The sequence below is a fragment of the Chaetodon trifascialis genome, chromosome 15 (genome assembly GCF_039877785.1).
Source record: "Chaetodon trifascialis isolate fChaTrf1 chromosome 15, fChaTrf1.hap1, whole genome shotgun sequence".
Taxonomy (NCBI): domain Eukaryota; kingdom Metazoa; phylum Chordata; class Actinopteri; order Chaetodontiformes; family Chaetodontidae; genus Chaetodon; species Chaetodon trifascialis.
The window spans coordinates 11,293,093-11,305,097 of record NC_092070.1 but is presented as its reverse complement, the minus strand read 5'-3'; the positions used below and the strand labels follow the sequence as shown (position 1 = coordinate 11,305,097).

The 12,005-nt window shown below is 41.8% G+C and overlaps 1 protein-coding gene across 1 annotated transcript in view; it reads left to right on the top strand.

Moving 5' to 3' along the window:
* LOC139344013 (uncharacterized) overlaps window positions 1–6,630 on the top strand; it is a 62,035-nt gene extending 55,405 nt beyond the window's left edge. The window contains exons 2-5 of the mRNA XM_070981897.1: window positions 3,791–3,867; window positions 3,963–4,050; window positions 4,858–5,175; window positions 5,249–6,630. Coding sequence (XP_070837998.1) covers window positions 3,865–3,867; window positions 3,963–4,050; window positions 4,858–5,175; window positions 5,249–5,607 — 768 coding nt within the window. The 5' untranslated portion in view covers window positions 3,791–3,864 and the 3' untranslated portion in view covers window positions 5,608–6,630. The remainder of the gene's footprint in view (window positions 1–3,790; window positions 3,868–3,962; window positions 4,051–4,857; window positions 5,176–5,248) is intronic.
* The last annotated feature ends 5,375 nt before the right edge of the window (window positions 6,631–12,005 follow it).

Sequence of the window (12,005 nt, the reverse complement as noted above, 5' to 3'; positions counted from 1 at the left end):
TATTAATGTGATGAAATTGCTCTTTGATAAGTATCCTTATATTGACATGTAGGCATCATTTACACCTGGTACTAAAATGCAATGTATCTATATATATTTGCATTAGGGAAACCACATGTTAATGCCAAATTTGTTATCTGAATAAGGAAAAATGTCGGGATCGACTGGACATTTAGAGGCGTCGCCCAACAGGTTTAAAGAGCTTGTAGGACCCAGAAGTTGAACGGTAGACAAATCAATGCAAGCAGATTATTAGCGCAGTACAAATGTTCAGAATGTGCAGTTCGCTGGAGCTTGATCCGGACAGGCGACGAGGAATAGCAGATGAGGGAAGATCAGGGAGACAAGGCAAGGAAAATTTGGCTGACTTACAGCAGGAAAGGAAAGCCAGGTGGAGAATGGCTCAGAGGTTTCTAGGCAGAGGAGACAAAACACAGATGTGAGATCAGGAGCACAGATTAGACCAGGAAACACAAACCAGGAGCTGAGACAGTACCACACAGGACAGGCTTTCCAACCAAGCAGCAGCACACCAGACTTGACTCATTTCATCAGCTGATCTCAGTCTTCAGACAGCTGATTGGTCAGACTGCATCCTCTTGATTGGTTGGAGGAAAAACCTGCAGCCACGCAGCTCTTTGTGGAATAGTTTGGACATGCCTGATGTAGGATAACTGCCAACTTGGCAAAGACTGGATCTGACTGTAGTTTATATACTGTGAGTGCTGATTGCTTGATGAGCCTCAGGTGTGCAGGTGGGCTGGCAGCAGGAGGGGAGCAGGTGAACCAAGTCCAGGTCAGCCCAGGCACAAACAGAGACACACTGACAGGGAGAGAGAGAGCACACAAGAAACACAAGGGAGGGAAACAAGAGACAAGGAAACAAGCAGGAGGATACTGACAATCCTGACAGTAGTGTTAATACTGATCTAAATGGGGCCAATCTGGAGTTTGTCTTGCATTGTGATTGGATCTCAGCCAGGTGTAAATGTGATCCTTATAGTATGACCTCATTCTCAAAAACGAAATCCACAAAACAAAGTGAAATGTTACCTAACTCTGCCTCTTCATGCTAGTTTAAACAAGCCCAGCAAAGCTGCAGCGGCGAGCTCGTCTTCCCTCTCAAAAAATGAAGGATACCAGTATTTGGCATTCCTCTCCTTCACCTGGGGTGTGCCATGTTTGTCGACGAGTCTGCCACCCAAACCTAAGTAATGTGCATATTGAGATCCAATCATAATGTGAGCCAAATCAAGACACAAGGATGCCTATCAGGTGTAAATGCAAAGATCGGACTGGATGTGATTCTCCAGATAATGTATGCAGATACACATTACATTTGATTCCAGGTGTAAATGGAGCCTTAGCTCCACACAGAGGAACCTTTGATTTAAAAAAGAAGAGAAACTGATAATGCCTCATCGTGAGGAAGACCAACTTATTATTTCTCGCTTCCCCGCCTTTTCTCACAGGCTCACTGTGCTGTTGGGAGATGTCTGGACAGATAGCTTTTCTGCTGTTTCTGCCAGTTTCTGGCTGGTACAAGCAGATTACTTGCTTCTCTCTTCATAATCAGGCCGATCCTCTGCACACACAGTACAGCTCCTTTCCACTGTTTACTGTGAAAGTGGAGAATGTGGGTGGGACGTGTCTGTGGTTTTAAAATGCAGAGGATGAAAGTGATACAAAATCAATATATCTTGAGTGCAATTCTTGCTGTGAGTTACAGACAGACGTGAAATGTTTCGCATAAATTATTTACGCTGAGCAGTTGATTTGCTCTCAGCAGGGCAACAAAATAACTTATATCTTGTGCAGGAGGAGAATCTTGAAAATCAACCTATTATGCTTGTATCTTCTTAAAATATTAAAGTCTGCACTAGTTGTTCTTTTGGTTTGTTTGTTGGTTCTTTAGGCAAATCAAAATTCAGCGACTTTGAAAAGAATCGTACAATTTCATTGCCCGCTCTCTGAGGACAAAACCATCACCCTGCTACACTTATTCTTGAACAAACAATAGCCAATCCCTGAATAACAGAGAAGATTTAGTGTTTTCAAGAATTCATATAACAAACTCAAGTGCCACGTTGCTTCTTTGGAGAAAAAAAGAGCCTTTAAGTCAATCTTAACCTCAGCTTTCCCAGCACTGCCTTGTGGGGAGCTCACATCATTTTGGAACCTGCCTCCAGAGATAAGTGCTTTGAGTGAGTCAGAGTGAGAAGTATTACACAAACCTATCTGAAAGGAATCTCCTCCAAAGCATAAACAAATAAACTGGTGTAAAACAGGCTGTTTACAAAGTGACTGAGAGAATATATGTCACGCTGATGTATCAGATAAAGCGATTTATGTTGTGTACGCTGTCATTTGTTCTGTCAGTGAAGGCAGAAATGTCACTCGTTTTTCATCGTCTTTACGCAGCTCATACCACTTTAAATTCAGCTGGTCGATGTAATCTGTAATTGACACTCAGAGTAAATCTCTCAGAGATTCAGAGAGGCTCTCGGGTGATTAAAAGGAAGCATTTCAGTCTGACAGCCTAAATTAAGGATCTGCACTGTCAAGTCAACAGATAAGTCAGAGAGCGGTACAAACAACCTCAGGGACAAATATGAATGAACATGAACTGATGTTATCCTGAACCTGCTAATGTGACAAGGCTTAAGCCCCAACTTCAACTCTCAGTTCTTCTTCTCCTGACCTATCAAAGGATGACAAACATGGCTGGTGTTACAACTGCAGTCGTAGTCTCTGTTAGTTCTTGTTTTTCCTTGTCTGTATTATATAATTTTCTTTATGCAGATTGGAGTGTGTCATGGCGGAGACGTGACTGGTCAGTGGTTTCCGGTCTTGGCTGGTGGATTGGCTGTTTCCAGAGGTGCGAGTTATAAAAGGATCCAAGGTGGCGGCCGGCGGTGGGACAGTAGCACGCATTCAGCATCTCCCTCTTCTCCCAACCGGCCACACGTTTCCTAGTAGGGGTGCCAGTTTTGTTAACTTATTGTTTTCTCCTGTGTTGTGTAGTTAGGGAGGTAAGTTTCATGTCTTTTGGTTCTTTTATTTTGGTAGGTAAGTTATATCTTCCTCAAGTAGAATTGTTTTGTTTGTTGTTTTGGCCTTGGTCCATCCTGAAGCCATTATTGTTTGGAACCTTCTGTTCATTCATTTTCTGTTATAAATAAATATTGTAATCACTGGTGAAACTTGCGCAGGATCTGTGGCTACTTGGGACTTGGGGAAGATGGGGGGCTCTTTTCCTGTTGTGCCTGTGCACCCCTAAGCCAGGCGTAACACTAGTAATGGGAACTACAGCACTTTCTAAAATATATGTATGTAGCCTCTGTGTTTTAAATATAGAGGCACACAGAGTCGATTATGTGATAAATAAATGTGTGCAGATCGCTTTTTAGAGTAAAAACCGATTCAATCCACACATGTTGCTAAAATGAGTATGACTTTTAAGGCTAAAAATAACAGAACAATAATGTTTTCTGTCAGAAAAAAGTGTAAGTTGGAGATGACATACCAGGAAAGCAGAGCCAATTTGCGAGACATGATCTGTGTGTGTCACTTATTTTCTTTCCATGAGCGTTTCATGAAGGAGGTGGGAAGCGAAACCTCGGCTCTTCTTCGTGTCTCTCGGTCATTCATTCCAGGGCATGTTAGCTCACGCTCAAGTACAACCTGACACCACATGATCTGAGGATTCTTTTAAAAAGCTGAGGCTGACTCAGTGGATGTTCTTCCACACAACACGTCCTCTTGGGCTCCAGCACATTTAGTGAAGCAGACCCTGAACTGCAGGACCGCAGAAATCTACACTGGATGAAAGACAATTGGTAGCTGAGTGTTCAGGAGAGCACCATGGTGAGTGCAGACGAGCTTGTTTTACTTCATGTAGTAGCTCTCTGTTTGGCTTTCATCTGGTCCATCTAATGAGATATATATTGGTTTTAATACAGAGCAAAGTGATGAGTTTGTACCCTGCTGTGAGGACGCGGCACGTTCATGGCTGGGTTTCTATCATCTGGTTCACTTTGGCAGTCACTGGTGAGGCTTTGTTTTGTGCATGAAAAGACATGTTCGTCAGAGTGCTTTTGTAAATGATTTAAAAGGTTGTGGCTTATAGAAAATATGTGCTCATCATTGAATGGACACTTATGATTTCAAGAAAAAGACGAATTGTAAGAGGAAAATGCAAACAGGAGACCTTCAGTCACTGACTTTTTCAGTCGATTTCTCTTGTATTTATGGTAAATCTCCTGTTCTAAATCCGTTTTGGGACTTAGAGGAGCAATTCAACATCCTGGGAAACACAGTAATGGCTGTAGCTGAGAGACGGATGAGATAAACGATGCACTCTCACGTCTGTGTGGTGAATACACAGCAACAAATCTTTAACTTGGCAACGCATAACATGCAGCTAGCATGGTTCTGCCCAATGTCAGTCCAACACAAAGCCCCATGTATCGCAGTTGTCACACTTCCGTTTCAGCATGGATCAAACAAATAAGACATCATGTGTCAAGCAGCGAGTTTAGACATGCTGGTAAGTGGATTTTGTGATATTTGGACAGAGCAAGGCTGGCTGGTTCCCCCTTTTTCATGTTTTTGTGCTAAGCTAAGCTAATATCGTACAGACTGTCTGCAGCAGCCCAAAGTCCAAGTCAACTGTAACTCATAGAGAGCATCTCTACAGACTGCTTTCACAGATAATTATAACAATTTGAATCTTTCTATTGACCTCAATATAGTTACTTAATGGTAATGGTAATAAAACGTCACTGAAACTGATGAATGATGTGATTTTGTAGGAATCGTTCTTTGACCTAAACATCCCTCTCTCTGATAATTCAGTCAGTGACGGTGTGGAGCTGCAGACCATTTCCCAGGTGGCGGCACGGTGTGGAGAAAATGCGACACTGACATGTGAGGCCACATTACATCATTCGGATATCACATTATTTACCTGGCTCGTTAGAAATAAAACGTGTCAATATGGAGACCTCAAACCTGACCCTGAGCTTCTGTGTGAGAGCTCGGCTCCGACATCCCAGTATCACGTTCTCACTGTGACTCTCCTCAACGTGATGCCGGTCAACCAGGGAAGCTACCTCTGCAAGCTACGCTCCAAAGTGGGAATAAAGTCTGCTACAACTCTTGTCACAGTAGTGGGTGAGTTAACTTCTAATATTTATTTTTAACATTTTCTGTCATTCATCTTTCTAAAAGACCTCGATCTTCGTAGATTGTTCTGGAAGTTCTAATTCGTCCATCAACGGGTCTCATGCTAAGTGCTGGTTCGGTGGAGTTTACCCCAGTGGCATCATCCACTGGTTCCAGGGGGATGTTAACTTGACGGACTCTGCCAGCACAGAGGTAGAGGAGGACCAACATGGAAGATACAATGTCTGGAGCACGATAGATGTACAGAAAGGAAACTCAAGCCAGCCTTTTAACTGCTCACTGTGGATACCTTCCGCCAGGAAGTACACCTCCAGTCGTCAGCTGGCTAAGGTTAAAGGACAGGAGTCATCAGGAAGCATGGTCAGACTGCAGGGGATCTTTATAATGGTGGAGATCATGATGTTGAAATTAATGACATGAAGAAGCCAAGAAAAAGGTTTTCAGTGCAGGATTTGTTTCCAGGTGGCATTTTGTAAAGCTGATTAGGAGTATTAGACTTCCTCCACAGAGTGGGCAGTTCTGGTTTTACTATGATCATTTTGTTCTGGCCCTTTTGCCTGCTTGCTGAAATCATTCATATCTAATGACTGTGAACTGTGACTGTGCTGAAGGACAGAATTAGAAATGTACAGTTTAAATGAAAATAGGCTCCTTTTCTGTTTTCAAGTTACATATTCAGCCTTCTTTTACTGGTACTGGTTTTATGCTCACTGTAACCTGGAAACTATGTTTAAAAACCTTTACTTCATCCTGATGGCCAGAAGGAGGCACTCTTCCCATGCAAGGATTTCCTGACAGCTCGATTCAGCATTTTGAATTCACTGAAGTATATGAAAGGAGAGGAAATACCTACTAGTGCTTCATTTGAGTGGATCAGCAGTTACCTGAAAGGTTATATAAAAAAACATGAAAATCTATAATACAGTAAGTATTGGGTTTTTTTTTTTTTTCAGTAACTGTTTTATTTTGTCTGAGAACAGATGTTTAGATTCAGCTCAGTGCCTATCGTGGACACCAGTCTAAATACAGCCACCGATGATTTTGTCTACACAAAATGTAGAGGATATTGTGTATTGAAGATTTCATTTTTTTATAAACCTGCTTTATAATCATGCTACATAAAGGAGTGAAATATCATTTCATGATGCACATGGCATTCCTCAAAGCTAAGTTTCTCCTCCTCTGAATGGGCAAATACCTTCTGCCCTGGCCACATGCGTTTGTTCATGTTTGGTGTGACTGTGTGCCACAAGTTTAGGCACCTGTACACTCCTCTCTGCACATGTGATGTTTTGGCAAGCAGTCAGTCAGACAGAATGTCACAGGTGCTGCCTCAGTGTATCACCAGGCTTGAAAAGCATGGAAATTTTACCCTTTGCACATACAGTATTCTCTCTTTTTGGACTAGTTTGGGTTTTAATAAAAGGTTCACTTAAGGTCACCAAAGGTCACAAAGCTTATTGAATGCGCTTTTGTTCCCTGCACTGTATAATTCCTCTCCTCAGTGGGGCAAGTTTCACATTTCACCAGAGGTTTTGCTCAGGTGGATGGTGAGAAGTTAACAGTAACCGATCGTCTGTTGTGTTTTCTGCTAGCTTATTGTTACAAATTTCTTCTTTTTTGCGAATCTGATATGATCATCCAAATCCAGAGGAGCTGATGAAGTCTCTTGCATGAGTGCCAAAACATCCTCAGTGCTTCACCCATCCAGTGGATAGATTAAGAAAAAGATGAGAGATGAGGCACTGAGACAATATTGCTGTAAGTCAGTAAGCTGGGCAAGCAAGAACACGTGCAGGTATTGCGTTGCACAGTTATGCTCTCACATGCTTGGCTTTCATCACAGCAGAGACAGCTAGGCTACACAAACAGGAACACAGCCTGAAGAATGTGAAAGCTGATGCATCAGCGCAATAGAGGAAACTGCTCTCCTGCATTAAATCCAAGGTGTGGATGTTGAATCTCTGAGAATATAAAATGCATTTTCTAACCTGCTGCTGCACCACAGATGCGGACAAAAGACGTCCATCCTGAGGACCTTTTACTTGGTAAACCAAGCTACTGGAGCAGGAGAGGCAGTGTGAGTGTCACGATAACATGACCTGAGGAGACCCCGCTAAGAGCAGATACGCACTACAGATTAGTTACCAAGGACAGAACACAGAGACTGGATTTATTTGCTCTAGTAGAGCAACAGCAACTTTCAATGTGTGTGAGTGTAAGTGCGTGCGTGCGTGCGCGCGTGCGTGCGTGCGGGTTTACTGGCTAGATGTTGTGCTAGATGTTTTGGACAGAGCCAGGCTAGCTGTTCTCGGGCTTGATGTTAAGATAAGCTCAAAGGCTGCAGCTTCCCACTTAGCATAACAGAGCTGATGTTTTCCCATCTGAATGAAACACTGTTGCCATGTTTTTCTTCTTCTGGTCCAGAAAGTTGTTCCTCTGAAAGACCAGCAATTAGATGTGCTTTGCTTTCAAAGGATTTCTCATCAATCGCAGGTCAGACTCATGCGCATCTGAGATCAGTTGCATTTGCTTTTATTTGCAGTCATTAACATTCGAGTTCAATGGTCATGCTGTGCTGAGTTCCTGGAAAAATGAATGGATTGTGGTTTCATACAGAGCTCTTCGTGGAACTGGGAGACTTTCATCAGAAAAGCAATTCTGTCAAATAATTAGCCTATTTATGAAACTTATTTTGACACGTGAGGTTGGTCTAACATGTCAGCTTCTACTGCTTCACACATGATCTGAACAGTAGATTCATCATTTGTCTGCTGATCTTCACTCTGCAGAGGAAACAGTGTGCAGCCTAACAATTCAAACCTTGTCAGATACTGTACAGCTACACACAAACACCTGTCTACAGCTGTTGGGTAGGCGGTGAACGATACCCAGGGCCATTTTTCCTTTCTAGGTGACTGACAGTTTAGCCCTCATGTTCATAGGCGCCCATGCAGAGCTTGACTGACATAATGATGGAAATTGCAGGATATTACTGAGAAGCATGCGGCAGATCATGTCCTGCATTAATGAGGAGAAGAAAATGAGAAAATAAATAACAAAGAAAAACAGTGCGAACGGTAAGAGGACTCATGATCACAAACCTCTTTCAGATCCACAGCAGCTGCCTACTTCTGCTCTTACATGCAACAAATTATTAGCAATCATCCTGAGGATCAGTATTGTTTCCTACGTCTCTCTGTCAGCCACATGTTCTTTCAACTGTCAATTTATATGCAGGCAGCTCAGGGTGTATGTGTCCCCAGCTGCTAAAGTGGCAAGATTTGATTTCATGACAATAGTCACAAGACTGCATGAACCCAGACCTGAGTTCACAGCTCCTGCTCAGCCTTATTCTCACGTGAGCAGAAAGTGGATTCTCAGAATCAAGCACAGTGGAGCTGTTACCTACTCGTCCGTTTGCTTCATTCGCTTTTTCACACAACCATTGTATGTCTGTGTATGTGTGTCTATGTATATGTATGTTGCAGGAAAGTTGGATCTTAAGTGACAGATTCATCATCCCACACAAACATCACTGACATTCAAACTAAACACAAACAGATCAATTAAGTCTTGCAACAGGAGAGAGTTTCTAACTTGTTATGAAACTCTCTGACTTTAATACTGATGCTTCTATGTTGCTAATATTTAATCAAATGAATAGTTCTGATTACCTTGGCACCTGGCACATCAGATACTTGTGAAAAGCTAAAGGGGAGTTCAGACAGAAAGCAAAGGGAATCATCAGACCGCTGCTCTGACTGCAGCTTCGCTGTCAGCTGGCTAGCAAAGGATGCTCTGACCCTGTGAGTTTGAGCGTGACATTGCAGGTCTTTCTGTAATTTGATGTCGAGGAGTTTTAAAGGTAACTTCGGCTGTTCTGTCCTGTATGCAACAAGTCTTTTCGTTTGATATTTTGACATGTGACAGGAGACAAAACAGGTGAAATGAAGAACATTAACGATAGATAATACTTAGGAACTATGAGCTACTTTGGAACTAGTGATTCACTAAGTCGGGTTGATCATCAAGACATAAGAAATGTCATAGCTCGTTAAGACTTTGGTAATGTGTGAATCAGTTGCTAGGAAACATCTGACATACCATCCAATCAAATGCAATGCAAACAGGAAGTAACTGCAGTATCACAAGCGAGCATAGCTTTTAAAAATGACATTTTTATTGTCAATTAAGATATAAAGAGATAGAGAAAGTAAGTGGTATTTATATGGTTTATAATGACTGCGAAATGTACTGTTTAGGGCAGATTTTATTGGCATAACGTGCCATAATTTGAGGTATTTTTTGTGAATTCAGAATCAGTCAGTGGCACTGACAGTGAGTAATAGAAGTTTGAACAGGCTGAGCTGAATTTATCATGTTTCAGGTCAGCCCTGTTCTGCGTCACCTCTTTAGCTTTTCACTCTGGAAAAGGGTTTTGTTTCAGATGTGTAGATGTTCGATGTGGCAAAACTTTCAATCAAACCCTGCTCATGCTTGTTTATGCACCTGCTCCTCTAATGTATCGCCATCCGACTAAACAAACCCATCATTTCACTTCAGCTGCTGCGCAAAATAAATCTGACAGTGATTACAGGCACTATTTTATGAGTCACAGTGACAATTTAGATGAGCAAGTGGGAAGACGAAAGCTAACCTGTAATCAGTAAATGTTTTTAATTGACAGCAAAAGCGGAGCTCTGCCGCAGGAGAGCCATCAAAAAAAAAATAATAAATAAATTTAAAAAAAAATCCAACATCAGACATTGAACAGTTACATAACCTTCCAATTATTTTATATAACTGTGACCGTTCAGGCTCCTCCTCTTCACTCTGATCCTCTGGCATTCTTCCATCTGTGGATGCTGAGCACTGTCAACACACACACCCATCACAACACTTACTGTACACACACACACACACACACACACACACACACACACACGCGCATGGTCTGCAGCGACGTGACAAAAGCACCAGCAAAAGTGATAAAGACGCCACATCTAGCAGATAAACAGCTGTATTAAAGAAAATGAGATCAAATGTTGTTTACTGTCTGTGATTCAGTGACAATGCAGAACAATAAAGAGTGATCTGTTAGTTTAGTGAAACAGCACAGTTGTCTTATAAAGCCACATCACTCTCCTTCTTTTCAGCATCTGCAGTACACTGTGATTCAATGATTAAGTAACTGGAGAGTTGAAAAAGTGTGTGTATATGTTTCTATCACTTTAAAAATATGTCAAATTATGATGGATTTATAAATATGGCTGTTTGGGTGCATCTTCTTTCAGCTTCTTTGCAGTATGGGTGTTCAAACTATGAGATTTTACTGTCAGTTGTTTGGTTTTGATGTATTTTTATTATGTTTTTATTATCTTTTGCATTTTTATTGAGTGATGGTGATTGTATCTGTGCAATGCAAACATGTATTGATTGCAGTGTACATTTATTTTTGGTACGTGTCCAAGCTGTTGCCAAGGTAACAACTAATGAGGATCCAAATAGACACTTATTTGTCTGTGAGAAGCATCTTGATCTTTATCTCATCTCAAGGCCGGCTGAGGTGAAACTTCATATTTGGTGGAGACGAGGATCCATAAGACAAATAATGAAATGATGCGTTCTTAAACATATAATGTGATGCTGTTCAAGCCCAAACTTTAATCAAACAGCTTCATGGGGACATACACAGAGCTTCTGGTGGCTGCAGAGTGATGGCGATGAGAGGCAGACAGGTGTAAGATGACAGCTGTTTGAAAGAACAGCCTTAAAACTATGCATATAATTAAAACAGCAGCAACTGTTGTACTTACTTACTTACTGTTGTTATCATTACAAATATTAGCACTCAGTATTTCTGTAAATAAGGATGAAAGCTGCTGCTGTGCTGGGTCCACTGAAGTCTACAGTCGTCCCATTGGTAGACATCGCTGGTTACATTACTATCCATTATCTCGCTGCATTACACAGTCAAACAAAGCTTAGGGTCATGTGCCCTAAAACCCAAACAGAATCAAGCCACTACGCCTTCGCAATGAGCTTCATGACTCTTAAGAGTTTTCACACTTCCGCCTCAGAGACAGAGTGCAGTGTGTGTGTGTGTATGTGTGTATGTGTGTGTGCTTCCCTGTCCACAGCTGGCAGCTCACTAACATTAGGAGCCACACTGGAAAATCGGACGAGAGCTCAGCATAGTTGAACTCAGTGACTGGTGAGGAGGAGCACGTCACTGCTGATTCCACACAATCAGCTCTGTGTACAAACAGTGGAGCGTTATCACTGCGCTTTAAAGCGTCACTGTGTGGAGCCACGAGGTGTTCAGGGTTAAACAAATAAAACAGACACAGTAAAAGTACAAATGAGCCAACAATCAGTGACATAACTAAGGAAATTATTAAGTTAATATCATGGTAAATGGAGTGCTTCTCTAGTCTGATAACCACTCAAAGTGCTTTTTACCACACAAGTCTGCATTCATCCATTCACACACACAGCCATTCTATGGTGGCATTAACCATTCACACACACTCACACACTGTGGCACAGCATCAAAGCCAGCGATCGAACCACCAACCTTCGGATAAATGCACCAACAACTCTCCCTCCTGAGCCACAGCTGCTCCAATTATGAAATGCTGCTCCATCACTCGTTTTCAGAAGAGTTTCACTGGATTCAATTTTACATTTACAACAATTTTAGAATAAAATGCCTCTTTTCAGAAGTCTGTTCATATTTCATATTGGCATTTTCCCCAATCACAATGTTATTGTTTCATTTGGTCGTACGTGTGCGTTTGTGTGCGTATCCATCT